This window comes from Stegastes partitus, unplaced genomic scaffold, assembly GCF_000690725.1.
Source record: "Stegastes partitus isolate 25-593 unplaced genomic scaffold, Stegastes_partitus-1.0.2 Scaffold57, whole genome shotgun sequence".
Taxonomy (NCBI): Eukaryota; Metazoa; Chordata; class Actinopteri; family Pomacentridae; genus Stegastes; species Stegastes partitus.
In genome coordinates, this window is record NW_007577788.1 from 663,715 (window position 1) to 690,234 (window position 26,520).

At 42.6% G+C, this 26,520-nt stretch overlaps 1 protein-coding gene across 8 annotated transcripts in view; it reads right to left on the reverse strand.

Annotated features, from left to right (window-relative positions):
* The window catches only part of dlg1b (discs large MAGUK scaffold protein 1b), a 209,178-nt gene that overhangs the window by 34,711 nt on the left and 147,947 nt on the right, over positions 1-26,520 (reverse strand). For 6 of the 8 annotated variants that reach the window (XM_008275704.1, XM_008275703.1, XM_008275701.1 and 3 more), the window contains 4 exons: positions 8,276-8,371; positions 7,578-7,631; positions 3,056-3,106; positions 1,668-1,792 (listed from right to left, as the gene is read on the reverse strand). In XM_008275704.1, the coding sequence (XP_008273926.1) occupies positions 1,668-1,792; positions 3,056-3,106; positions 7,578-7,631; positions 8,276-8,371 (326 nt within the window). The remainder of the gene's footprint in view (positions 1-1,667; positions 1,793-3,055; positions 3,107-7,577; positions 7,632-8,275; positions 8,372-26,520) is intronic. The other 2 variants (XM_008275706.1, XM_008275705.1) reach the window with 1 other exon arrangement.

The following is a 26,520-nucleotide window of genomic DNA, read 5'->3' on the forward strand; positions in this document are numbered from 1 at the left end:
CAGAAATAAATAAATCAAACTGTCGAACAGTGCACAAAGGGAATAAAATAAAGAAAGAAAATAATAAGATTATTTACATGTATATATACAAGGTGAAGTGCAAAGCAACCGGTTGGTTATTTAATTTAAATAATCTAATTTCAAAAGAAGTTGGAATGTAAACATATTATTTAAAGCCAATATTTAGTTTAAGACAGAAAAAATACAACAAATTGTCTTTACTCCTAATTATTTCTATTTCTTCTTCTACATTAAGTAGTGTTTTTAATTATGTCTTGTTACTGTGCATGTGACAAATAAAGATCATAAATATAAAAAAAAAAAAAAATTCCGCATAAATTTGATGCCACAAACACAACCTTGAATTCAGCGTTGAGGTAATTCAGGAAGTTGGATTAGAAATTTGTGACAATGGCTATTTATACAGATTTAATGAGACATTAGACTCTGAAATTTCATCAAAACAATAAAGGCAAATTGAATTTAGTTTTTAACTAAATATGATAATTCTCATTTACACAACACAATGTGTAAAACTTTCACAAATCCTCACAAATCCCCATTTAATTGACAACCTCTCATCAAAGTATTGATTAGTGATTGATTTATGTGTTCTAGAGAAAACTGTGACGTAAACTCTCAGTTTGTCCTAAATTGGCTCAAAAAATCCCTGTTGTTGCTCCCTGTTGGTCTGTAAACTCCAACACAGACACCTGTGTCTCTGACCAGCAGGCTCTACTTTAACCTGAGCTTTTTCTTCATCATCATCATCACCTGGATCAGGTGTTCCAGACTATCAAAGCTGCATTATGGATGAAGCAGTGAAAGGAGCTGCAGGCGGTTCTTGGTATAAAAAGGAGCTGCAGAGTTTAAACTTTATCTGTTTTTAAAAACATAATCCCCATTTAGACTCAAAAACTGGACTTTAATTGGCAGCAGCCGCTGAATTAAGATACTGAAAAGCATTCTGGGTGTTGTAGGAGGAATTTATTTTCCGTTTTCTAAAATAACTGTACCTGAGTAGTACAGACGACTGAGTTTAACCCTCAACCTCCCAAAATATTTAACATGTAAAGACTCCTGACTGAGTTCAAAAAAATAAACCACTATCAGAAAAAAACATCACTAAAATATAAACTTAATTCTTCCCAAAACATCTTTAGTCATCTGAAAAGGGGATTTTTTCCCCCCCGAGCAAATCATATGAAAAAATTGATATTTTTTGCTTTGAAAAGTGAGGATTTTTGTCAGTTATGATAATAAATGATGAAACCATGTTGTTTTTTTCTGTTTAAATTACTTGTTTTGGGTGGGATATTTGTTTCAACACCACAGCAGTGGTAGTGTCAGAACACAGAGATATTAAGAGGACAGTGAAATATGGAGTGAAGGTTTGTTCTTTGAGTTTATGTGATGCAGGAAAAATTTCTCTTGAGGTTTGTGTGTTTTGGGTAAAGTTTGTCTAGAGATCGAGTCTCACAAATTAATCAAACAACAAAAAAACAGCATGTCAGAGTTAACACTAAGGATTTTTAGAAATTAAAGGTGAGGCTATTTAACAGTTTTTGTTAAGAGAAGATTTTTAAAAACCTGCAGATCCTCAGTTTGACAGTAATTTTCTTGGGAACACTGAAAACAGCTGAATTTAATTAAAACCTCAGACTCACCTGAGGCGTCCGTCCTGAGCGGCGGCTCCTCCGGGTATGACTTTGGTGATGAAGATGCTGGGGTCTTCACCGATGTGGGGGTTGTCAGTGCCGCCGGCGATGCTGAAGCCGAGGCCCGAGTTGCCCTGGAAACCATGACGAGCACGACCATGGTGACGACAAAACAAAGACACAACACGGGTAGGATGAAGAAAATTAAAGACGAAGGACAAAAAAAAAAAGCCATCAAACAGAAAGAAAGTGTGCATTTGTTGGTTTGGGGACAATTGGATGGATCTTTTTTGGTGTTTTGGTGAGTTTTAGTGGTAGCAGGATGGTAAAAATAGACAGCATTAATTACATTTCCTCACGTACAACTTTGAGGTACTCACTAACATGTTGTGCCACTTCCTCAGTCAACTGCACAACATCTCAGAGGACAGTGTTCTACTTTCTACTCCTCTAATATTTTGAAATTTTACGGTGCAAATTCTACACAAAACACATATTTTTGTGATTTTCAGAAGTCTGAGTAGTTAACAGCTTCACCAAAAACTGATTTTACTCTCTAAACTTCTCACATTTCAATAAATGTTCAATTTTTTAAATATCTCCGTAAAAATCAAAGATTAGAGAAAACCTTTTTCCCATTAATCCTGTTAGGAGCCTCAGATTTATCTTCGTTCCTTGAATACAACACTGAATATAAGTAGTTCCAACCTTCAGCTGACACACTGATGATCACTATAATAGTCTTATAACAAATCAGTCAGGGGGGACCAAACCAGCACTTTTAGTGCAATATTTTAGCTACATTTTGCTGGTGTGTAATTTTACGGTGTTGTTCAGATCTGCAAAAAATCTCCTGCAGGACTTTTGAAACTTCAGTTTTAGGTAAACATGAAAGCAGCAAACATGCAGGGACGTAATTCAGCTTCAGTGATGAAACAACACAACAAACACGAGCCTGAGGCCTGTTAAACCTCTGGTGGGACTCAGCTGGCAGAGTTTCTATTTTATTTACGCAGCGCTGATGATAATTTGCACTTGAAGAAGCAGAGCAGCTGAATGAGGTCGAGACAAAAGGAAGAGAGAACAATACACAAAGATAATACCGCAGGCAGAGTTGAGGATTAAAACGCAGCTGCATTAAAGAGAAATCGCAAAGTTTTGTCCTCATTTTCACAAAAAAGCCCTCTGATGTTTGGACTCAACAGCCCTGCAGGGTTTACGAAGGCGAGTTTAAAAGTTCTGTGCAGAAAAGTTGTGTGTCAAAGTCGGAAGCAGAGCATCGGCTGCCAGCGTCAGGCCATATTTAATCTGAGTTATGGACTCGTAAAGATGCCACAGAGTTACAGCGAGTCGCTCGGCCAACAGTCTGGTTTAAAGTGAAAAAAAAAAGAGCTTACCCGCTCCAGCGTGATCTCCTCGTACTCATAATCAGCCTCTGCCCCGTTCACCTGAACAAAGAACACATCCATCAGTTCCTGCAGCAGCACATTCATACATTGTATAAACAGATACTTTGTGTTTTTAACCTTCACACTCTAATGTAATTTATTCCACATGTCACGGATCAACATTAACACAGTCAGTTTCTAACTTTAACCCTCTGAACTCAAAGCAGCTTCTGGGTGTTTTTTCTTACTGTGGGCTCATTTTTCGCTGCAGTATAAAGTTCTGCACCTCTACGGAAACAGAACCATTAATAAAGAGAGAGAACTCAAAAATGTCTTCTGTCAGTGTGACACAGTTAAAACACAAAAAATCCGTCAAAAGTCAAAAAAAAAAAAAAAAATGTTGAAAACTTGAATATTACAACACCAAAATATGAAAAATCTGGATATTAACATGCCAAAGGATCAAAAACATGGATGTTAAAAGTTACAATATATTTATTTGATTATTTATATTACAAACAAAAAAAAGTCATTTTCCTTAAAAACTGAAATTTTCTCACGTCACTTTTGGTCAAAGCAGAGTCATGAATCACTTCAAGGTTCTGCCAATCAGCTAAGAATTTATTTATTAATTTATTTTTACAGAATCTGGTTAAAGCTGTTTATTTTCAACAATTTAAAATTAAACATATGGAACAAAGACAGTATGATGACATATCTCCATTTAAAGTTTAGATTTTCAAGTTTACTGACACAATAGCACAACACAAAGAAAAAAGAATTTTGTTGATTCTTTATTTTACAAAAAAAAAAAAAAAAAATCCTGGAATCAACGTGTACAACATTTTTTCAAGAATCCATAGATGCTACCAACACTATAACTTCTGGACTATTGTAATTCCTTATTGTCAGGATGTCCCAATAACTCTCTCAAAAACCTTCAGCTGATACAAAATGCTGCAGCCAGGGTTCTGACAGGAACCCTAAGAGAGATGATATTTCTCCTGTATTAGCGTCTCTTCATTGGCTCGCTGTAAAATCAGGATAGAATTTAAAATCCTGCTTTTAACATATAAAACTCTCAATGACCAAGCTCCATTTTACCTTAAAAACCTTATTGTGCCACACCATCCTAACAGAGCCCTTTGCTCTCAGACTGCGGGTCTACTTGTGGTTCCCAGAGTCTCCAGAAGTAGAACAGGAGGCAGAGAACTTCAGTTATCAGACTCCTCCATTATGGATCAGCTCCAAGAGTTGGGTTCGGGAGGCAGACACCCTCTCTACTTTTAAGATTAGGCTTAAAAATTTCCTCTTTGATAAAGCTTATAGTTAGGGCTGCTCAGGACCACCTGAACTGTCACTTAGTTATGCTGCTATAGGTTTAGACTGCCGGGGGATTCCAAATACGTACTGAGCTCCTCTCTCTCTCTTCCTTCCATACAGTTATGACCACAACCAACCCCCAAAATACTTATATTCATGTTTATTGGTCCACTCTATTGCTTGCTCTCCATCTGCTATCCTGCTTTCCCCACCCCCTCATCCCCACTCTCATCCAACCGGTCGAGGCAGATGGCCGCCTTCCCTGAGCCTGGTTCTGTCAGAGGAATCTCGACAATGAAAGTGTAAAAAGTTCATAATCAGCTCAAAGACCCAACGACATGTTAAGAAGAAATATAGCAGGTGGAAATTAACCTGAATTAGCCTTTAACTTAAGGATTTTTGCTCAGGACCTAACTTTTTGACGATCAGTTTAAATGTGTAGCTGCAGATTTCTGAATTTCCTGAGAGGTAAAAGCTGCAGTATTTGTCCTCGCTGAGCCTGTTTCTGGCAGTGGAGCAGTCCAACTTAAATTAGCGATTAAACAGCCGCCAGCCTCTGATTGACTTGAGATGTTGGCGGCCGTTGGCGAGATCCCACCTCGTCTTTGCCAGCTTAGTTTTCAGAGACGTTAAGAAAAGACATTTGAACCAGCATTTTACACCGTCAAACTCAACAGTTGCATCAGGTCAGAAAACCGCAGACAGATTTGCTTCCTCGTGGACTTAAATTCAGGACTAGAAGCTGTTTATTGGATGATGTGGATGTGAAATTTAGGTTTGTTAGATGAGTCTTAATGAGTGAAATCTGTAAAGTGTTTGGTGAAACTGACAGTGGCAGAACCTGTAAATAACAGACTAACAAGCTAAACTCTGAATCCTTTTCAGCCTCTTCGAGCCTTGTGACTGCGACTGGAATGGTTGCATATGCGCCTGGAATTTCGAGGGTGTGACTACATTTGAAATTACGGTCGCATGGTGTGCCAATAGAAAAATGAGCAAAAATGAAGGTCTGCACCGAAATAATCGCTGCAGAAAAAAAAGTAAACAAGCTCCAGTCCCGCTGGCTGACTGAAGCCCGCGAACCTTTCACCAAACACTTGGATGATAAAATAATTTAAATTACTATATTTATCCAGTGATTTGTAGTATAAAGTATTCTTTTTTTTCACTTAGCCTCGTCAGTTTTGATGATTTTTAAATTCAAAATGGCTGAATTTTCGCAATTTCCCATTCAGTGCTTGGAAGAGAAGCCGGTGAGGCAGCGCCGGTAGGTAGTGACAGTCAACGCATGGCAGCCAGCGCAGTGAGGGATTGCGCAATCCCTCGCTACCTGGCTGCCTGCAGTGACAGCATGTTGCTGTCTGTATGTCGCCAATAACATGGTGCAAACACATTTAATATATAAACTGATTTTCCATAGTTCAGCTGATTACATAATAATGTACAGTGTTTTTTTTGTCACCAACTGTATGTGTGTAACGTGTTTTGTGTGCTGAGCATCATAAACAGCTGAGAAGAAACATAACCCGTAAACTGCTGCCAATCAAATGGCAAATATGCTACTGTGTAGAGTGCATATATTTGTAAATCAGATTCTGACGAAGTCAGTGCCTCACCAGCCATGAACCTCACCGCACCTCACTGGTTGTAACAAATGGTGTGATTCGTCTTTCTTCTCCAAGAACCAACTAAAATTATATACCACACATTGCCAATTGTTTTGCACCTATCAATGTAGGCTTTTTCTTTTAAAATCTATTTAAATACTTTATTCCAGGTTGTTAACGTTGATTAATAGGAGTATTATTGGTATGGTCAAGAGTTTTGCTTGTGCTCCCAACTTTTTATAGTGGTGCGCCTAGATTTTTGCTTGTGCTCCTAACTTTTTTGGGTAAGCAGCACAGTGCTCCTGGGCCAAAAAGTTAGTCTGGAGGCCTGCTCTTCCTTCATATTTTGCTTTGATCAGTGAAACAACAGCATTTACAGCCAACAATCAGACCTGGTGTTGCTTGAAACAAACAGGATGGTTGATGCACATTTCGCTTCATGTGTGACTTGAACTTCAACTGCAGACGGCAGATTCACTTCTAAGTCCATGCAGAGTTAACAGAACGAGAAAAATAACCATCTATAATAACGGAATAATTCTCAGATTAATAACTGTTTCACCGCTCCAAGGTGATAAAGAAGTAAAAGAGAACACATGGTGTGATGGGATGTTTTCGTACTTATGCATTAACCTGAATATGAATGCACCAAAGCATCGACAACTTAGATATTAATGCACAAAACTGTCAAAAAATCTAGATTTTAATGCCAAAGTGTCAAAAATATGGATATTAATGTATAAAAGCGTAAAAACTCTGCATATTCATGCAGGAAATGACAAAAAAAAAAAAAAAAACTAGACATAAATGGACCAGTGTCTATAACCAGGAAAATACTATACCAAAGTTTCAATATCCTGGAAATAAATGCAACAAAGTGTCAAAACCCTGGAAACCAATGTACCAAATCTTCAAAAACCTGAATTTTAAGACTCCAAAATATAAAAATCCTGGGTGTTAATGCATTAAAGTGACAGGACCCTGGACAATAACACACAAAAGTGTCAAAAACCTGGATTTTGATGCATGAAAGTGTCACTAGTCTGAATACTAACCACGCTTTATGTTAAGTTTTCAAACAAATCAAGACAGAAGACAAATATATACATTGCTAAATTATTATATAAAACAGCTCTGTTTAATATTTATAAGTGACAGTTGATTATTGCATGTAAATATGAATGAAACGGTCAACCAGCCAATCTTAGTAGCCAACACTTAAATTACTACTTGTAAGTATTTCCAGTGTGTTGACTGACATGCTGATTCCAGGGTTTTTCAATTTTTGTAAAATAAAGAATTGAAAATATTGTACTTTTTGTTTGTGATGGGCCATTTCATCAGAAAACTTGACCAAATCTAAGTTTAAAATGGAAATTTTGTAAAAAAGAAAGACTAAAATTCTATGCTCCTCCACAGAACTGTGAAACCATCATTGACTCAGTTGTAGCCAACAATGTTGTCAGAAAAATTCAGACTGCAGGCTGTGGAAGTTGTTGCAGTGAAAAATGAGCCCACAGTGAGAAAAAAAAAAAACACTCACAAACTCCAGCAACCTATAATTTGATGAGCATGTTTCTGTTGAAGCAGGTTGAACTCACGTATGGAGGCGTGTCCAGGCTGTCGGTGTTGACCACCACGGGGGGAGGATTGGCCTGAGGAGAGAAGACACACGAGAGTGTCACGGAGAGGAAACATCTCTGCCAAAATAAAACACCCCATCAGCTTCTACAAAAAACCCAAAAACCTAAGCAGCCTCCCTCCAGCAGAGCTCCACCCCTGCAAACACTTACTGTCCTCATGATGCTACAGGGATAAAACAGCAGGCCGGTGGATTTGAGCAGAGATTAGTGAGCGGTACGTACATGGTGGCATTTCACGCTGCAGAAGATGCAACGTTGAAACATGAAGCCCAAAATCAAATCAAATTTTCCTGCAGGAGGAGGGAGATTCTTGCTCTGTTCACCTCGGCTTCCTCTTGTAGCTCTGACACTCGTTCACTCGATCATTCTGCTTCCGCCTGCCTTGCTCGCCCGCTCACTTTCTGCCCGGGAGGAGCCAGATGGGCTCTTAAAAGTCAAATGGGGGAAGTGTGGCATTTCTCCCACTGTTTTCTATCCCTAATCTGCTCACTTCATCAGAGCCACAGCTGGACGACAGACATGGAAGCGAGTGGTGGCGATGGCAGCAGAAGGACGAGAAGCCAAAAACATGTAAATCTACTGATGGATGGGTGGATGGAGCAGAGAGAGAGAGACAAGTGGAAGGAAAATAAAAAACAAAACAAACAAAAAAAGACCTGTGATGTCGGAGGGATGATGGTGGTCTCGGCTGGGATTGGCGAGATTGGGATCACAGGGATTATGGGAGAGGAAGGCGGGGCGGCTTCAGCCTGCTGAACAATAGCATGGTGAGGTTAAAGGTTAGACAAACACAGAGCAGATGAACAGCAGCAGGATGAAGGAGGAGGAGGAGGAGAATGTTGTTGTGTGCATGTGGATGTTGAATGCGTTCGTTTCAGTCTTGCTGAGGCGGCGGCCGGGTGGAGTTTGGCCACACGGTGTCAAGACAGGCCGGCCAATCGCAGAGGAGACGCCACGTGATTAGATCAAGTAAAAACAATATTTTATATTACGAAATTGTTACATTTATACATGTCTCTCACCATGAATTTATCTGGATCTTTAACTTCATCACAGCAAAATGAGTTACGTTGGTTTTTTGGACAAAACAGACAGTCTGAACTCATCATGTTGAGTCCCAACGAACTTTCACGACTGACATTTATTAATAAGATGAGATAATTAACATTAGAGTCAAACCTGTTAATATACATTTACACAAATCATTATTATTGTTTTTTTTACATTTCACTGTTAATGAATTGATAATTTCACACAGGTGAGGGTCACAAAAAGGTCTAAACACTTCCAGTCTCTAAATATTTCAATTTCTTTTAACTCTATGAGTTTATTTTCAGGTTAATTTCACCACCTTTAAGTTCTTGTTTCGGTCATTATAAGGAAAAGTCATACATGCTGTATCTTGTTTTTAAACAGAACAGTCTTAATTATCTGGACCTTCCATCATTTCCTACGATTCCACTCACAAACACAGAGCAGATGAACAGCAGCAGGATATCGTGTCCATGTGGATGTTAACCGACAGGAGCGTTTGTTTTGGTTCTGCAGAGGTGGCGGCCGGGTGGAGTTTGGCGGCGCAGTGTCAGGAGAGGTCGGCCAATCATGGAGGAGACACCGTGTGACTGACAGCAACTCTCCCATCTGCTGCCGGGAGGATTAAAGCGACGCTGTGACCTCCGAGCGAGAAGCTAAATCCTCCGTCCCCTCGGTGCAGCAGGCCGGATGTTCTTTTTGTCATCATTGGAAAGCAGCAGATATTTCAATCTAACAGAACAGCACCATCAGCACAGAGGGTCGAAGGAAGACACCAACAGTCCCTTTCATTATCCGAGGCCCCTGGACGGATAATCAATAAAAAATACAATCAAAAATGCAATATGGCCAAGTGCAAGATCCAAACCGCAAGAGCTGCAGCTTTTACATAAAATGTGTCACAGCGAACCACTTGGTGCCTATAAATCTGATTCCCCAGACTGGAGAGAGACATTTTTGGCAGTTTTCTTTACCGAGCTGCATTATCAATCAACAATCTATAAATCGTTCATAAGAATGATTGGACAGTATTCCACATGCTGATAAACCTATTTCTTGACCACAGACCTGTGACAGTGACCACAACAGTGCTTTTAATATTTTCCCTAATCATATGAATCCAACTTATTTCAGGTTGATAGGGATGAAAATTTTGAATAATTTTCTGAACCGATAATCAGCAGCGTTATTAATCAATAATCTATAACACGATTTGAGTACAGTGTTTATGAATCCCTACACTGATATTTAAGGCAACAAACACATTACATGGGACACAAAACAGAGTTAAATACATGTGCCCCCGAGATAAAGCAACACTGACCTAATTCATCCTAAACACAAGCCTGGTCGGACAGCATTAACCACCACAGTAGTCTCTGTCATGGTACCTGTTGATAGTTTAACCCGCACAATGCTCTCTGCTTGTTAGCATGACCTGCCTGTAGTCTGAGTGACGCCTCTTCTGGTCGCTACAGTATTAAAAAGTAAGAAGCTCCACCTGGCAGAGCAAACAGGTGCTCATTGATCAATGACATTCCTACTGCAGTTGTACAGTAATATGCGTGTTTCTGTACCAAACAAGTACAACACATGATCATCATTTTTCTGTTTGGTTCAGTGGGAAAGAAATGCAAAATCTACCACTTCCAACAAAATCATTTTTCAATACTAGTCATAAAGCTGTTATTTTTTGCTTTTTCTGATTTTTTTAAAACCACAAACCAGGGTCCATTAACAGTCACAGCATACTTTGTCATGGTGCCGTTGCTAGCTTAACTCCCACAATGCTCTCTGCTGGCCAACATGATCTGTCTGTAGTCTGAGCAACTACCTCCTCTGGCCACTACAGTATTAAACAGTAAGATGTACAACAAACAGGTGCTACAGCTGATCTACAATACATTTTCTGACATGAATTTCTTTCATCTTCTGCCATATTGGTAAATATTAGGGGTGGGACTTTAACGCGTTAATTAATGCGAAAATAACGCGTTAAAGTCCCACTGCTAAAATACTTTAAAGCGCTAATTCTGATTAATTAATTACAACAAAAATAATGCATTAAAAAAATTAATGCATTTAATCGCAGTTTGCATCCAGGCAACACGGAACGTTTGTCAGTGCCCAATTTCATGGTCCACTACATGGTAAACTACAGATAACTATCTTGCTCAGTCTCTACTCTTTGGGGGATGAATACGACGTTAATTACTCGCGATTACTACGGTAAACTACAGATAACTACCTTGCTCAGTCTCTATTCTCTGAGGGTTAATACAATGTTAATTGCTCACGAGAGTGCGGCCTTAAAGGTGACGCTGTTTATTCCGCTCATAGAAAAGGCTGCATGAGAAAAAATGACTCTGTTTCATCTTGGACAAATCTGACATTAGAACGCCCTATTTTACTCTTTTTAAAGTCATCTTTGGTCGTACACCGGTCTGAGCACCGCAGCCACCAACAGCAGCTACCGCAGCCTGCTATGTGGGGCGTTCAGGGAACATCGGTAAATTGTAGAATCTATCGATAAGAAAATGTTCAGCCGATACTAGCCAGGTATCATTAGCCTTAAACTGACTCATAAATTTGGGCCATGAGCAGGATTCGAACTCAAGACCTCCACATCGCGACTGTAGCCCTGTGCATGGAACGCCAGCTCAAGAAGAATGTTCATTTCCCTTTACAGACTGTCATATCAGATGTAAATGGCCGTTATGTTATTGCTTCTGGCACTCTATCAAAAACCAGTAGTCCTGGTGTCTGTTTAGGCCCCCATTCATAGTTTTATGAAGCAATTGTTATCCCCTATCCCAAACTTGAACTCATTCTAGGAGGAGACATGAATTCTGTCCTGGACCCAGTGCTTGACAGATCGAGCCCAAGAGTTATCCCACCCTCAAAAGTCTCCCAGACCCTTTCCACCTTTATGGACCAATATAAACACTTATTCCATCTATAATTTCTACCCAGTATTCACCAATAACTATTTCAGACCATTCCACAGTGATTTTAGATATGCATTTTGACCTCAAGGTAGCCCTGCAATGGACTGGCGATCTGTCCAGGGTGTCCCCTGCCTTCGCCCTAAGTCAGCTGGGATAGGCTCCAGCCCCCCCGCGACCCTAATGAGGATTAAGCGGTGTATAGATAATGGATGGATGGATTATGAAAAACAACAACAACAAAAAACTCCTTATATAAAGTCTGCTCCAAAAAGAGCTACAACATCATGACACCATCAGTAAACAAGGTTTTTGCACAATAAACTTCCACCATTGCAGACAGCAATAATATTTGGAAAGTTGCAAATTCTTGATTTTCTGTTGCTCAGAAGTTGGTCTGTGTGTGCACATAACCAACGAAATTTCCCGTCCATCTGTTGTTTACTGCTCCAAAGGCATCAGGAGACACCTATCATTCTTAGAGGCTCTTATTAGACCATCTCACTGCTGGACGGTCACAGCCTATGACTTACGGCCATTTCTGTTGTCTTTTTGTTGTCCCCCCGATGAATCGCCACCTTACCGCGGTGGAGGGGTTTGAGTGTCCCTGTGATCCTGGGAGCTATGTTGTCCGGGGCATTAGCCCCTGGTAGGGTCTCCCAAGGCAAATTGGTTCTGGGGGAGGGACCAGACAAAGAGCGATTCAGAAAACCCTAATGAAGATCACTAAAAGGACTGCCGCCACCTCGCCCGGAATAGGGAAACCGGGGCACCCCCCGGAGCCAAGCCTGGGGGGGAGCTTGCCGGGGAGCGTCTGGTGGCCGAGCCTTGGGGCCCCGTGGGACTCGGTCGGGCACAGCCCGAACAAGCTACACGGGGCCACTTTCCCGAGGACCCACCACCCTCAGGGAAGAGGATCGGGGTCGGGTGCTATGCCCACTGGGTGGTAGGCAGGAGCAGGCGTCCTGGCTTACCGCCCCCTGGTGGCGTAGACTAGCTCTGGGGACATGGAATGTCATCTCACTGGCGGGGAAGGAGCCTGAGCTGGTGCGGGAGGTGGAGCACTACCGGCTAGATATAGTCGGGCTCACCTCCACGCACAGCAAGGGCTCCGGAACCATACTCCTGGAGAGGGGTTGGACACTCTCCTTTTCCGGAGTTGCTCATGGTGAGAGGCTCCGGGCGGATGTGGGGACACTCACAAGCCCCTGGCTGAGCGCCGTCTTTTTGGAGTTCTCCCCGGAGAACAAGAGGGTCGCCTCTCTGCGACTGTGTGTTGCAGAGGGGAAAACTCAAACAACTGACTGTTGTTTGTGCTTATGCACCGAAAAGCAGTGCGGAGTATTCGGCCTTCTTGGAGTCACCTGGTGGTGTCCTGGAAGGGGTGCCGCCCGGGGACTCCATCGTTCTCCTGGGGAACTTCAATCCTCACGTGGGCAATGACGGTGAAACCTGGAGGGGCGTGATTGGGAGGAATGGCTTGCCTGATCTGAACCCGAGCGGTGTTTTGTTTTTGGACTTCTGTGCTAGCCACGAATTGGCCATAACAAACACCATGTTCGAACATAAGGTTGCTCATAAGTGTACTTGGTACCAGAGCACCTTAGGCCAAAGGTCAATGACCGACTTTGTAGTCGTATCATCAGATCTGCGGCTGTATGTTTTGGACACTTAGGTGAAGAGAGGAGCAGAGCTGTCAACTGATCACCACCTGGTGGAGAGTTGGATTCGATGGTGGGGAAGGCTGCCGGACAGACCTGGTAAACCCAAACGCGTAGTGCGGGTGAACTGGGAACGTCTGGCAGAGGCCTCTGTCTGTGGGATTTTCAATTCCCACCTCCGGAAGAGTTTTTCCTGCATCCTGGGGGAGGTTGGGGACATGGAGTCAGAGTGGTCCATGTTCAAAGCCTCCATTGCAGAAGCAGCCGTTAGGAGCTGTGGCCAGAAGGTCACTGGTGCCTGCTGCGGCGGCAACCCCAAAGCCCGCTGGTGGACACCGGCGGTGAGGGAAGCCATCAGGCTGAAGAAGGAGACCTTTCAGGCCTGGTTGGCTCGGGGGTCTCCTGAGGCAGCAGGCAGGTACCGGCTGGCCAAAAGGGCTGCAGCTGCGGCGGTCGTGGAAGCTAAAACTCGGGTGTGGGAGGAGTTCGGGGAGGCCATGGAGAAGGACTTTCGGTCGGCCCCAAAGAAGTTCTGGCAAATCGTCCGACGCCTCAGAAAGGGGAGGCAGGGATTCTCCCAGGCTGTGTACAGTCGGGGAGGAGAACTGCTGACCCAGACTGGGGACCTCGTTGGGCGGTGGAAGGAGCACTTCGAGGAACTCCTGAACCCGGTAAACACGTCCTCTGATGAAGGGGCAGAGCCTGAAGACTCGGGGGCTTCTGCGTCCATATCCGTGGTAGAGGTCACCGAGTTCGTTACGAAGCTCCTCGGTGGCAAAGCGCCAGGTGTGGACGAGATTTGCCCTGAGATGCTGAAGGTTCTGGACATTGTCGGGACTGTCATGGCTGAAACGTCTCTTCAATGTCATGTGGGCATCGGGTACAGTGCCTGTGGAGTGGCAGACCGGGGTGGTGGTTCCCATGTTTAAAACGGGGGACCGGAGAGTGTGTGCCAATTATCGAGGTATCACACTTCTCAGCCTCCCCGGGAAAGTTTACTCTAGGGTGCTGGAAAGGAGGCTTCGGCCAATTGTCGAACCTCGGATTCAGGAGGAGCAATGCGGATTCCGTCCTGGTCGTGGAACAGTGGACCAGCTCTTTACTCTTCCGGAGCTGCTAAGGGGGGCATGGGAGGTCGACTTGCCAGTCCACATGTGCTTTGTGGATCTGGAGAAGGCCTATGACCATGTCCCCCGAGGAACTCTGTGGGGGGTACTGAGGGAGTATGGGGTACCGAGCTTGCTGCTATGAGCCATACGGTCTCTGTACAACCAAAGTGCGAGCTGTGTCCGCATTCTCTGCAATAAGTCGGACACGTTCCCAGTGGGTGTTGGACTCCGCCAGGGCTGCCCTTTGTCATCGATCCTGTTTGTGGTTTTCATGGACAGGATCTCAAGGCGCAGTCAGGGAGAGGAGGGTGTCCGGTTTGGGGACCTCAGGATTTCGTCTCTGCTTTTTGCAGACGACGTGGTACTGTTGGCTTCATCAGACCACGACCTTCAGCACTCACTGGAGCGGTTTGCAGCCGAGTGCGAAGCGGCAGGGATGCGGATCAGTACCTCCAAGTCCGAGGCCATGGTTCTCTGCCGGAAACCGGTGGACTGCCACCTCCGGGTGCGGGGGGAGTTGCTTCCTCAAGCGAGGGAGTTTAAGTATCTCTGGATCTTGTTCACAAGTGATGGGAAAATGGAGCGCGAGATGGACAGGCGGCTCGGTGCGGCGTCAGCAGTAATGCGGGCGCTGTACCGGACCATCGTGGTGAAGAGAGAGCTGAGCCGCAAGGCGAAGCTCTCGATTTACCAGTCCACTTACGTCCCAACCCTCATCTATGGTCACGAGCTTTGGGTCGTGACCGAAAGAACGAGATCTCGGATACAAGTGGCCGAAATGAGATTCCTCCGTAGGGTGGCTGGGCTCAGCCTTAGAGATAAGATGAGGAGCTCAGACATCCGGAGCTCGGAGTAGAGCTGCTGCTCCTTCGCGTCGAAAGGAGTCAGTTGAGGTGGTATGGACATCTGGTTTGGATGCCTCCGGGGAGGCTTCCTCTAAGGGTTTCCGAACTCGTCCACCTGGGAGGAGACCCCGGGGCAGACCCAGGACCCGCTGGAGAGATTATATCTCTCAGCTGGCCTGGGAACGCCTCGGGATCCCCCAGGCAGAGCTGGTCGACCCGATCCCGGATAAGCGGAAGACAATGGATGGATGGATGGATTTTGACCTCAAGCCTAGAGAATTTAGACCCTGGCGTTTGGACTCCCTTTTGCTGTTGGATGCAAACTTTTGTAACTATATTTCTGAGTCAATCCCATTCTTTTGCGAGACAAACAAAAGTGAGGTTACTTCTGCATCATGACTTTGGGAAACACTCATAGCAGTCATAAGAGGTAAAATTATCTCGTATACATCTCACACCAACAAACTGTGTAGAGCCCGTCAGAGGGAGTTAGAAGAGTCCATCGCTAACCTGGATAACCAATACTCAATTAATCCATCTCCTGAGCTCTACAAGGAGAGGACTGGAATTCAAACGGAGCTCAGTCTTCTGCTCGCAAGAGATGCAGAACGTTGCCTACTTCAATCCAGAGGGACCATGTATGAGCACGGTGGCAAATCTGGCTGTCTCCTGGCTCACCAACTAAAAGCCAAAATGGCCTCACGCCATATTGCTCAGATACGAGACAAGTCAGGTTCCCCAACGTCTGACCCATCGAAATCAATAATACCTTTAATTCATTTTACTCCCAGCTTTACACTTCTGAATTCTCTGAGGATGAAGCTCCACTCCTGCACTTCTTTAACAACTTGGACATGCCTAAAATTTCCACGACAGACGACCAAAAGCTTGATGCTCCTTTAAACCTTGCCGAAATCAAGCAGGCGATTAAATCAATGCACAGCGGAAAGTCACTGGGCATTGATGGGTACCTGGTTGAATTTTATAAAAAAATTCTCAGATCAGTTGGCCCCACTGCTGCTCAAAATGTTTAATCATTCTTATTCTCAGGGCTCACTCCCACCTCGTCTTACACAGGCTTGTATCTCTCTTATTTTCAAGAAGGACAAGGGCCCATTGAATTGCGCATCGTACTGTCTGATCTCGCTCCCATCTGTCGATGTGAAAATTCTTGCTAAGATCTTTGCTCGCTGTTTAGAATCTGTTATGTCCTCAATTATATCTGACGACCAAACTGGGTTTATTAAGGGGAGGCACTCTTTCACAAATGTATGACGACTTCTTGGTGCCATCCACACTCTGTCCTCCCTTGGTGAACTGGAAGTGGTTATATCACCAGATGTCGAGAAGGCCTTTGACAGGGTAGAGTGGGCCTTCCTTTTCTCTTGCTTGTGCCAGTTTGGTTTGGGAAATGGCTTGATCTCATGAACACAGTTACTGTACTCTTCCCCTTGTGACTCCGTCTGTAGAAACACCCAGCGCTCCAATCCTTTCCCTCTTTTTCGTGGTACATGCCAAGGATGCCCTCTATCACCCCTCCTGTTCGCGATCGCTATTGAACCGCTGTCCATAGCCCTTAAGGTGAAGAATGGGTTTAAGGGCATACAGAGATGGGGTGTGGAACATAAAGTCTCGCTCTATGCTGATGACCTGCTATTAATATATATGCGACCCTATGTCTAGTATCCACTGTATCCTCTCCCTATTGGAGTCTTTCGGCCATCTCTCGAGTTATAAATTGAACATCCAGAAGAGTGACTGCTTCCCTGTTAACCAACTGGCAGATGACTTACGAGCATCCTCACTTCCTTTTAGATTCTCTGGCACAGGATTCATGTACCTAAGCATAACTGTTACTAAATCTACTAAATCACTGAAAGAGCACAACCTCACAACCTTGACAGCTTCAGTTAAAGCTGATTTACAGAGATGGAGTAACCGACCACTCTCACTAGCTGGAAGAGTACAGACTGTTAAAATGAACATTCTACTTTTATATTTGTATATCTTTCAATGTCTCCCCATCTTCCTACCCAGATCCTTCTTTAATAAGATTGACAGTGCTATCTCTTCATTTATCTGGGCTGGTCGACACGCAAGAATGGGCAAATCCCTATTACAGAGGAATAGATCATGTGGTGGGCTTGGTTTACCCAGTCTCTTTGGCTACTACCGGCCCACTAACACACATACAATTATGCTTTGGTGCACTTCACCTCAAGGCAACTGGTATCAGATTGAAGCAGATTCAGGTTCTTCATCATCTTTACAAGCCCTGGTATGTAGGCCTTTGCCTCTGACTCCTTCACAATGCTTATCCAATCCCATTGTTACTGGCACTTTGAAAATTTGGGCTCAAATCAGATGCCACCATGGATGGCTATCTCTACCCTAGATGAGCCCTATTTGTAACAATCATCTATTTTTACCTGCTAAAACTGATCCTAAATTTACTTGCTTAGCACAATGGGGAATTCAGCAACTACATAAATTGTTCTTAGATAACCAGTTCACCAGCTTTGACCAAATATGTGAGACTTTTGGACTAAACAAATCCGACTTTTTCAGATACTTTCAGCTTCGGGACTTTGCCAGAACCCACTCCCCTCAGTTATCCCAAATTCTCCCATCCAGTGGTGCCGATCTATTACTTGAGGCTCACACATTGCCCAAGGGACATGTCTCCTATATAACCTCCTGTCAGCAGCGGGTGACTCATCTGTTGACAGAATCAGGACCAACTGGCAGTAAGAACTACAGATTGTCTTCTCGGATAATTTCTGGAAGGAAGCCCTTAGAGGAGTCAACTCATCCTCCAGCTGTGCAAGACTTAGCCTCATACAGTTTTAAGTACTCCATAGGCTCCATTATAGTAAAACTAAACTTTCTAGGCTCAATCCAGGCGAACTGGAAGACAGATGTGACAGGTGTGCACAAGCCTCCTGTAAACTGATTCATATGTTCTGGTCCTGTCCCAGGCTGATTAACTTCTGGAAATCTTTTCTTGATGCAATCTCCAAAATTTTAAACATAACTGTTACCCCTTTTCCACCAAACTGGTTACTGTGCTGGTTTGGAGCTGGTGCCTAACTTAGCACCAGTTCTTTGTGTTTCAACCGCCAAAGCATTGGCTCCAGGCTCTCAAAAGTGGTGCTTTTCAGGCACCAACTCTTTGCTGGGCCAGAGAAAATCATTGAGTACATCAGGGGCTGGGTTATCATAACCACTGAGACCAATGAATGGGACCCACCCATGATTTGTGTCACTTTTCACCAGGATGTCTCTGGTCCGATCGCAGATGTATTGGAATGAGTCACGGGATACACAGAAGTGTTACACAAACTGTTGCACACTGAAATCTGGTAAAATTGTGTCCCACCAGCAGCAGTACAGTGGTGGAAAACAGTAATTTTATAACTTCGGTGTACTGCGGTATTTAGCTTAGAAATGTGGTCTTCTCGTGAAAAACGGAGCGCACCTACAGTACGTGCGCTGTTTATTCCGCTCATAGAAAAGGCCGCATGAGACAAATCTCATTTGTCTTGGACAAATCTGACATTAGAACACCCAGTTTGGTCACACACTGGTCTGAGCACTGCAGCCACCAACAGCAGCTACTGCAGCCTGCAATGTGGGGCATTCAGGGAATATCATAAATTGTAGACTGGTCTCTTCAAAAGAAGCTAACTGGTCTTAGTAGCCAAATGCTGCCTGTGTGTCCCACCCACTTCCAGCCTGTTGGAGCCTGCGCGCAGAATTGTTTTGGGTTTTCCCCAAATGACAAAGTACTAACAAAGGTCATTTGCAAACTTTGCACAGAAGACGGTTCGCACATCGGATGGCAACACGACAACAGTGTTGCCAACTTGGCGACTTTCTCGCTAAATCTGGCAACTTTTCAAATCCTCTTGGCAACTTTTTTTCCCCAAAAGCAACTAGCGACAAATCTACCAACTTTTTCTGGAGTCATTGGAGACTTTTTTGGTGTTTTGGACACTGACGGAAAATCCAACAACTAACAAAAAAAAAAAAAACATAAGTAACTCTGCCAGAGTGTCTTTGTGTCACTTCAAATCAAATCAAATCATTTTGCTGTAAATACACAGTAGTACAGGCAAGATGAGAGAGAGTTTTATCAGGATCCAATAACTTAAGTAATATAAATATAGAAATGTTTGCATATCTGGATAAGCACTTCAGCATTCTGACAGCTTGTGGAATGAAGCAGTTGATCATTCTGGGTCCCAAGCCTTGACAAAGGAGGAGGGTTGGACATAAAGCTGCCAGTTTCCCCCCACATTACAGTCGTTTGAATAAATTAGATTTTCTAACATTACAATACAGGACAAAATTGATTTATTTAATGTGGGTCTAGACAAAGCATTAGTCATGAAGGTATTGTGAGAAGTGATGGCCTATTTCAATCGCAAAATTTTAAAAAACAAACCAAGAATCAACAGATGACAGTTTTTTTTTTTTTTAGTTCTGAACCTATCTAGGGTGTTTCTTACCCACTTTTTGTCCGTCCCACGACATTATTCCTCTCTCTTACAGCGTCCAGTACAATCACATGTAAATAAAAATTATGCAATTAAGGTGATGACGTAATTTACCGACTTCCAGCAACTTTTAAGACAGCCAATAGCTACTTTTCTTACTGAGGAATTGGCAACACTGCACCACAAACGTTCAATCAGTTGAAGAGAAAGCTGAACAGTGACGGGACCGCCAACAGCACCGCAGCCAGAGGCAGCACCTGGACCCAAACAGACAACGTTAACACAGGCATTTGATAAAGGCGCTCTGTATGAGAAGACAAGCAAGCGGTGGAAAGAGGTAACAAAAGCAGTTACCTTTAACCTTGCAAAAGATATGGTTCTATTCAAGACAGTAGAAAACGAGGGGTTCAAATGCCTGCCAAAGTAGTCGACCTGCGGTACGAGCTGGCAAGCCGAAAAAACTTCTGCTTCGCCATTTCACATCTCTACATTGAATGCCGAGAAAAGATCGAATGCAGAGTTCAGAATGTCCACTTTTTCGCAGCAACAAGTGATTTGTGGTCCAGCCGCACTTAGACTCAAAAATACATGTAAGATCGTGATAAAATCTAAATCGTGATTTTACAATAAAAAAAAAATTGTGATATTTTTGCCATCTTTCCACTCTCTGTGGGTTTCTCTCAGCAAACGTAGCCCATCCAGCTTGTTGTGGAGGGAGCGGACATTGGAGAATACGAGGACTGTCCTGCTCGTCTGGAGGGGTTAGCCTTTAGCCTAACATGGATCCCGGCTCTCTTCCCCCTCCTTGTTTATGTTCGTACCGCTTGCACTTCCTTCTCTCTCGGGTAGCTGTCGGCACAGTCTCTGATCGGACTTCGTGTTGGTGTAGTATGTCCAATCACAACCGCCGCAATTTTAGCGCCGTTTATTGTCCTGATGTTCAGCAAAGTCTCTCAGCTGTAAGTTTTGCGGTATGAACGTCTGGGATAGACAATCTGGGTAAAAGCCAAAACAATTCCATATAATGGAAGTGGAGTTTGTTTTAGCGTCCAACTCCTCCGTTTGGCTTTCAGCCATGGGTCTCCATGCGGCTACCGCTACACACACAAACAAGGAGGCAGGCATGAAATTGCGTCACTGCCCGTAATTTGCTATGATTGGTTGGTCAGGTTGACGATGTAATACGTCTGGTGCGTCGGTGCATCAGCATAGAACTGCAGTTTATAGAATGTGACCTAAACGATCCATACCATCTCCTCACTTTGGCAGATCGTCTACACGTTCTAATCCTTCACGATCTAATGTCATCATCATCCCCTACTTGTACATATATGCATGTGTCTGTGTATTCATGTATGTCTGTAGATACGTATGTATTTACGCCTATCGTTTACCTACTAATGTACCAATTTACTTACTGACCTATTCTGTTTTTGTTGACTTTATTTATTCATTTTGTATGTTGTTTATATATATATATACACATACATAGCATAGTATATAGCATCACCAAATGGCAGACCTCGGTCCAGATCTGGACTGAGTGATGGTTGTGTCCGGACCCGCGAATTGAATACCCCTGGTATATAGTATCTAGTATTTATTTTTCCAGCATTACATGAGTTAGAACTCTACATGATATATGAGTATCTGTTTCTGTATATATGTAGGTACACAGTCATTTGCATTTCTGCTTTTTTTCGTCATCTCGACTATAAAGGAAGAGGGCAGGGTTAGGTTTCGGGCGAGTTAATTGGAGAAGGGAGAAAATGTCACTCCTGTCAACTGTACTGTACATCCTTTTTTTCTTGAAACAAAAAAATTGAAACATAAATTATTGACTGCAATATAATCATTACCACTGCCATTGTAAAGAAACATGCCTGTTTTTGTATCAAAAAAGCACCACAAATCCCATCCTTTTTGTATTTCTTTCAGTCAAAGAAAAAAAACAAAAAAAAACAAAACTGTCTAAAACATATATTGTACTGTATAATACAGCTTAAATTGCGAATTTAATTGCAATCTAAGAATGTTTAACAATAATTGTGTGCATATAATTGGTGCTGTATAAATAGAATTGAATCAATAATTACTATAAACAATACATCAGTATTTGTAATAGCCACATGTGTATTGCTATAAATGCACAATCTAAATGTAGCAAATGACATAATATAGATACTGTGCAAACAAATGCAAAATATGCATTTTTTCATTTCTAAAACTATATAACAAATTTTAAATAAACGCCCATTAATGCCTGACGTAGCATAGTTTATCCAAAGCTCTTTCTTGTGATGTGACATCACCATGCACTGATTGCAAACACATTAACACATGTAGATATTGATAAATCTGCACAGCAGCGAGTTTATAAGTGATTTATTCTAAAACAAAAAAAAAAGATAAAATTAAAATTGAAGTATGTAATCTTTTAAAATGCAGGGCATATCTCATACTAACAAAAAGATATAACATAACATTAAAAAAAAAAACACGTTTTTAAAAAACATTTTAGATTTATATTTTTTTAAATTTTATGTCTGTTATTTTCTTCCATAATTTATGTGTAAACATTTTTTTTTAAATATACCTTTTTCTTCTCCAGAATATTTTCAGAGTTGCATACCTGTCTACCTTTTAAATCCCCGCTCAGACATAAAATCATAACAAAGAGCAATGAGTGCCTCCAACACTGTGACCTCTATTGTGCAACAGCAGGACCTGGTGAAGCTGCTGGCTGGAAGCGCTGCTGTTTCGAAGAGGCTTAATTGTTGTGCTGCAGCAGCAGAACTATGGAAAACCAACAGGCGCTAAAATTAGTCTGCGCACATCGACCGCATTGATCGGCCAGTCCTAGTTCTGCAGCGCCACTCAGAAAGCTGCTCACAATAGGCCTTAATTGCTCCCAAAAGACACAAAGCGGTTTAACAAATGCAGGAAAGTTCATGTTTTGATTTATCAAGACTGACGGCTGTGAGTGAATACTCCTGTTTGCACAGGATCTTCAAGGAGATTAGCTGAAAATTAGTGTGTCCGATCCAACTGAACCAACTGCTGCTAGTCAATCAATCAATTAGTCACCAGTGGATGAAACAATTCTGACAGTTTTGAAGTTATTAACGAAAGAAAAATACCAGACAGATGTAATTATTTTCTGTTTTGTGTCAATTGTAGGACACAAAACAGAAAAACAGAGGTGGAAATCAAAGTAAATGTTTGGGACCTCCAGACTCTTAAGATTGCCTCTGTCTATTGGTGCACAAGTGACCTGCACTCATCTATTGACTACAACTGTATATTTGATGAAATAAAAGGCAAATCCATTTTGTATTTATTTGTCACACAAAGTTGGATGTATTGTTAGAACTATGCCAAAGGCAGTGTAGACATAAAACTAGAGGGACTTTGACGTATTCACAATACACTAGGTGACATGTTTCTTTATAACCTCAAACATGTTGTAAGATAAGCTAAGCTAAGCTAAGATGAGATAGGGTAACCTAAGATAAGATGAGATAAAAGAAGCTAAGCAAAACTAAAATAAGATAAGCTGAAATAAGATAAGATTTTGGGCTGCAGGGTGGCGAAGGTGGTTAGCACTGTTGCCTCGCAGCAAGAAGGTTGCCGGTTCGCGTCCCGGTGGGGGCACCGGAATCCTTCTGCGTGGAGTTTGCATGTTCTCCCTGTGCAGCGTGGGTTCTCTCCGGGTTCTCCGGCTTCCTCCCACAAGGTCCAAAAACATGTTGAGGTTAATTGGTGATTCTAAATTGTCCGTAGGTGTGAATGTGAGTGTGCTTGGTTGTCTGTCTCTAAGTGTAGCCCTGCGATAGACTGGCGACCTGTCCAGGGTGTCCCCTGCCTTCGCCCTAAGTCGGCTGGGATAGGCTCCAGCCCCCCCGTGACCCTAGTGAGGATTAAGCGGTGTATAGATTATGAATGGATGGAAGATAAGATTTCCTTAAATAAGATAAAGTAAGCTAAGTTCAGATAAGATAGGAAAACCTAAGATAAGCTAAAATAAGATCGGATAATATAAGATGAGATGAGATGAGATAAGAACTTTAATAAACCCTAAGTGGTACCAGATATTGCTCTGAAAAAATTACAAAAACAAGAATAAAAGCAGTGCCTGGTACAACAATGACATATACATTTCTTTATATGTCATTTTCACCTTTGGACTAACCTCACATATATGTTAATGGAAATTATTCTTCATTTTCATTCAAAATAAACGCAAATTCAGATTTTTTTTTTTAGCAACGACAGATCAACGGTTGGACTCTAATGAATATATCAGTCAAACAGCAATTACTGTTTACAAATCCATCCTGCGCACTACTGCACTCGAAAGGTAATTAACTAAATGCAAACTTGGTCAAAAAAAGACAAGAGAAGAGACTCACTTTCACAGCTTCATTCATATAAGCACAAAGCTGCAGTGAGTTTGAGGGATGAATTTTGATGTGGGAGCAAAAAGACGAGGCTTTGGTTTCATGACAACAGTTCACACAGCCTGTATTGATTCTCCATAAAGTGACACACTGTAGTAACTCAATCAGGACTCCTGACACACCACCGAAAATGTTACTTAGCGCTTATATTCCCACTAGCTGAATTACAACAGCTCCTCAATCACCAGCAACATGGTAACAAGGATAAAAAGTCACAGTGACAGCAAAACAACAGATATCTGTCAGACCCGAACAACAAAACTTCTTCCACATCACAAAACTCTTTCACAATGTCAATCATTTACAACTTTCAGATGCTTCGTCAGGGAGAATTAATATTGAACCATGAGTGTCAAAACATGTTGTATTATAAGCAAAACTTGCAAAGAGTTGTTGGATTTTCAACTTTCAGAGAGTCAGTAAACGCATCATGTGCAGTTCTGTCCTATAAATGAACCAAATCTAAGCTTAAAATTGTGATATTTCAATAGAAATCGCATTTTACATTCATAAATTTGCCAAAAATAAACCATTAGCAAGAGATGCTAAAAGAATAAATAGTTAAATCCTGCACAAACGAGAAGCCATGACTGACTCAGCTGTGAAAAAAAACCCCCAGAGTTTTCAGCTGAACTATAGGCTGCAGAGCAGAGAGATAAATAAAAATTTACTGGAACAATAAAATAAATGCAGCATGGCTCAGAAACAGCGAACAGAGGAGCAAGTTGTTGAAGATACATTCAGCATGGTGAAACAGCCTTCTACATCTGATAGGATGAGAGTTTGTAGATGTTAGAAAAATGTAAATAGTTTCTCCAGTATTGGTAACATCTATCGACACTTGGAGACATGTTGATGTCAAGTTTTCCAATTTTTTGTAAAATTACAATCAAGGAAAATCTACTGTTTTATTTGTTTTTTAAAAAATGATATATGTAATTTTAACTGTGTCATACAGCGCAGAAGACATTTTGGAGTTCTCTCTACTTCCAGCCATGTTTGTTGTGTTCCCATAAAGGTGCAGGACTATATATTGCAGTGAAAAATGAGCCATCATGGAAGAAAAACGTGAGCAAAAAAATGTCCAGGAACTGCTTTGGGCTTTAAAGGGTCAAAGTCTGACGATTTTCTTAAAAAAAAAAAATCAACTCATGCTGATAAACACCGCATCAGGAGATAGGTTTTATGTGATCGAAGAGGCTAAAGGTGGCACAAATTTGAGTCAAGAACTTTCTTAAAATATACAAGATTACAAGTCAAATATTCATCTATGCAACTTTTCATAGTTAGGACTCAAAGTAGCTGCTATGAACTTCAGCACTTTCCAATGCACCTCAGTCCTACAAACACCAGCTCTAAAAATAAATGGAATCAGCAGGAAAAATAACTAGTGTTGTATCAAACTTTTTGGTACCATTTGGCACCGATTCCCCCACCTTCTACCAAAACAATACTTTGTTATAAATGAAATGTGCATCAAGACACATTACAGGAGACTATCACCTGCAGCTCTGCATTTAGCCTCTACGGCACCAGAGGCCTCCTAACTTCAAAACAGACCATATGTTGTTGCTGCTGAAGTACCTTGCTGAAGGCAAACGGCACCCAGGGTATCTCTGTCCTGCTGCTCACTACTTTCGCGGTGCTCTTCGTTGGGCTTTTCTTAACGCTGTCGCGCAGGTTGAGGAATCGGCTGCGAGCCCTGCAGGACGCCGGCACGGTACAGGCAGTAAACGTGGACAGAGTTGCCTGAACTTGTGGCTGGTTCGACTGTGGCTGCTGCTGCTGCCGGTGCAGCTCGATGGCATGTTGCCTCTGCAGTGGGTGCAGGTGGGCAATGGACTCTTGCAGGTTGACCCGCGGCAGCTTCTTCTCAGCACCGTTCACAGCCTTGGAGGTGAACTCCTGCCGGGGGTAATGCGTGGTCATCTTCCTGGAGATGATTCCCGACTGGAGGAGGTTGAATAATAGATGACAGATGGTTCCTTCAGATCTGCTGGTTGGGTCTCAGCGGTGCCACACATCCGAATTGTTGCTCCGAAGCAGCGGTTCTCTCTGTTTCAGCCTCTCCTTTGTCTTCCCTCATTCTCCTGCCAATAATCGGCTTCAGCGAGTGAGGCTCATGTCAGCACAAGAGGTGGGGCGGCAGCACTCGCTGCATGAATAATCGATGTCACCCCCCGGATTCAGACACAGCAACGTGCATGTCAGCAGCGGGGGCGGAAGGAGGGGGGATGCCATGAGGACTCCTGGGCAGTGGCAGGCAGGAAGCTGCAGCTTTCATTTGGATATTCTCTCCTGCTGGACTGCCAGTTCTAAAGCCTCTGCTGAAGATAAAGAGCTGACAGTC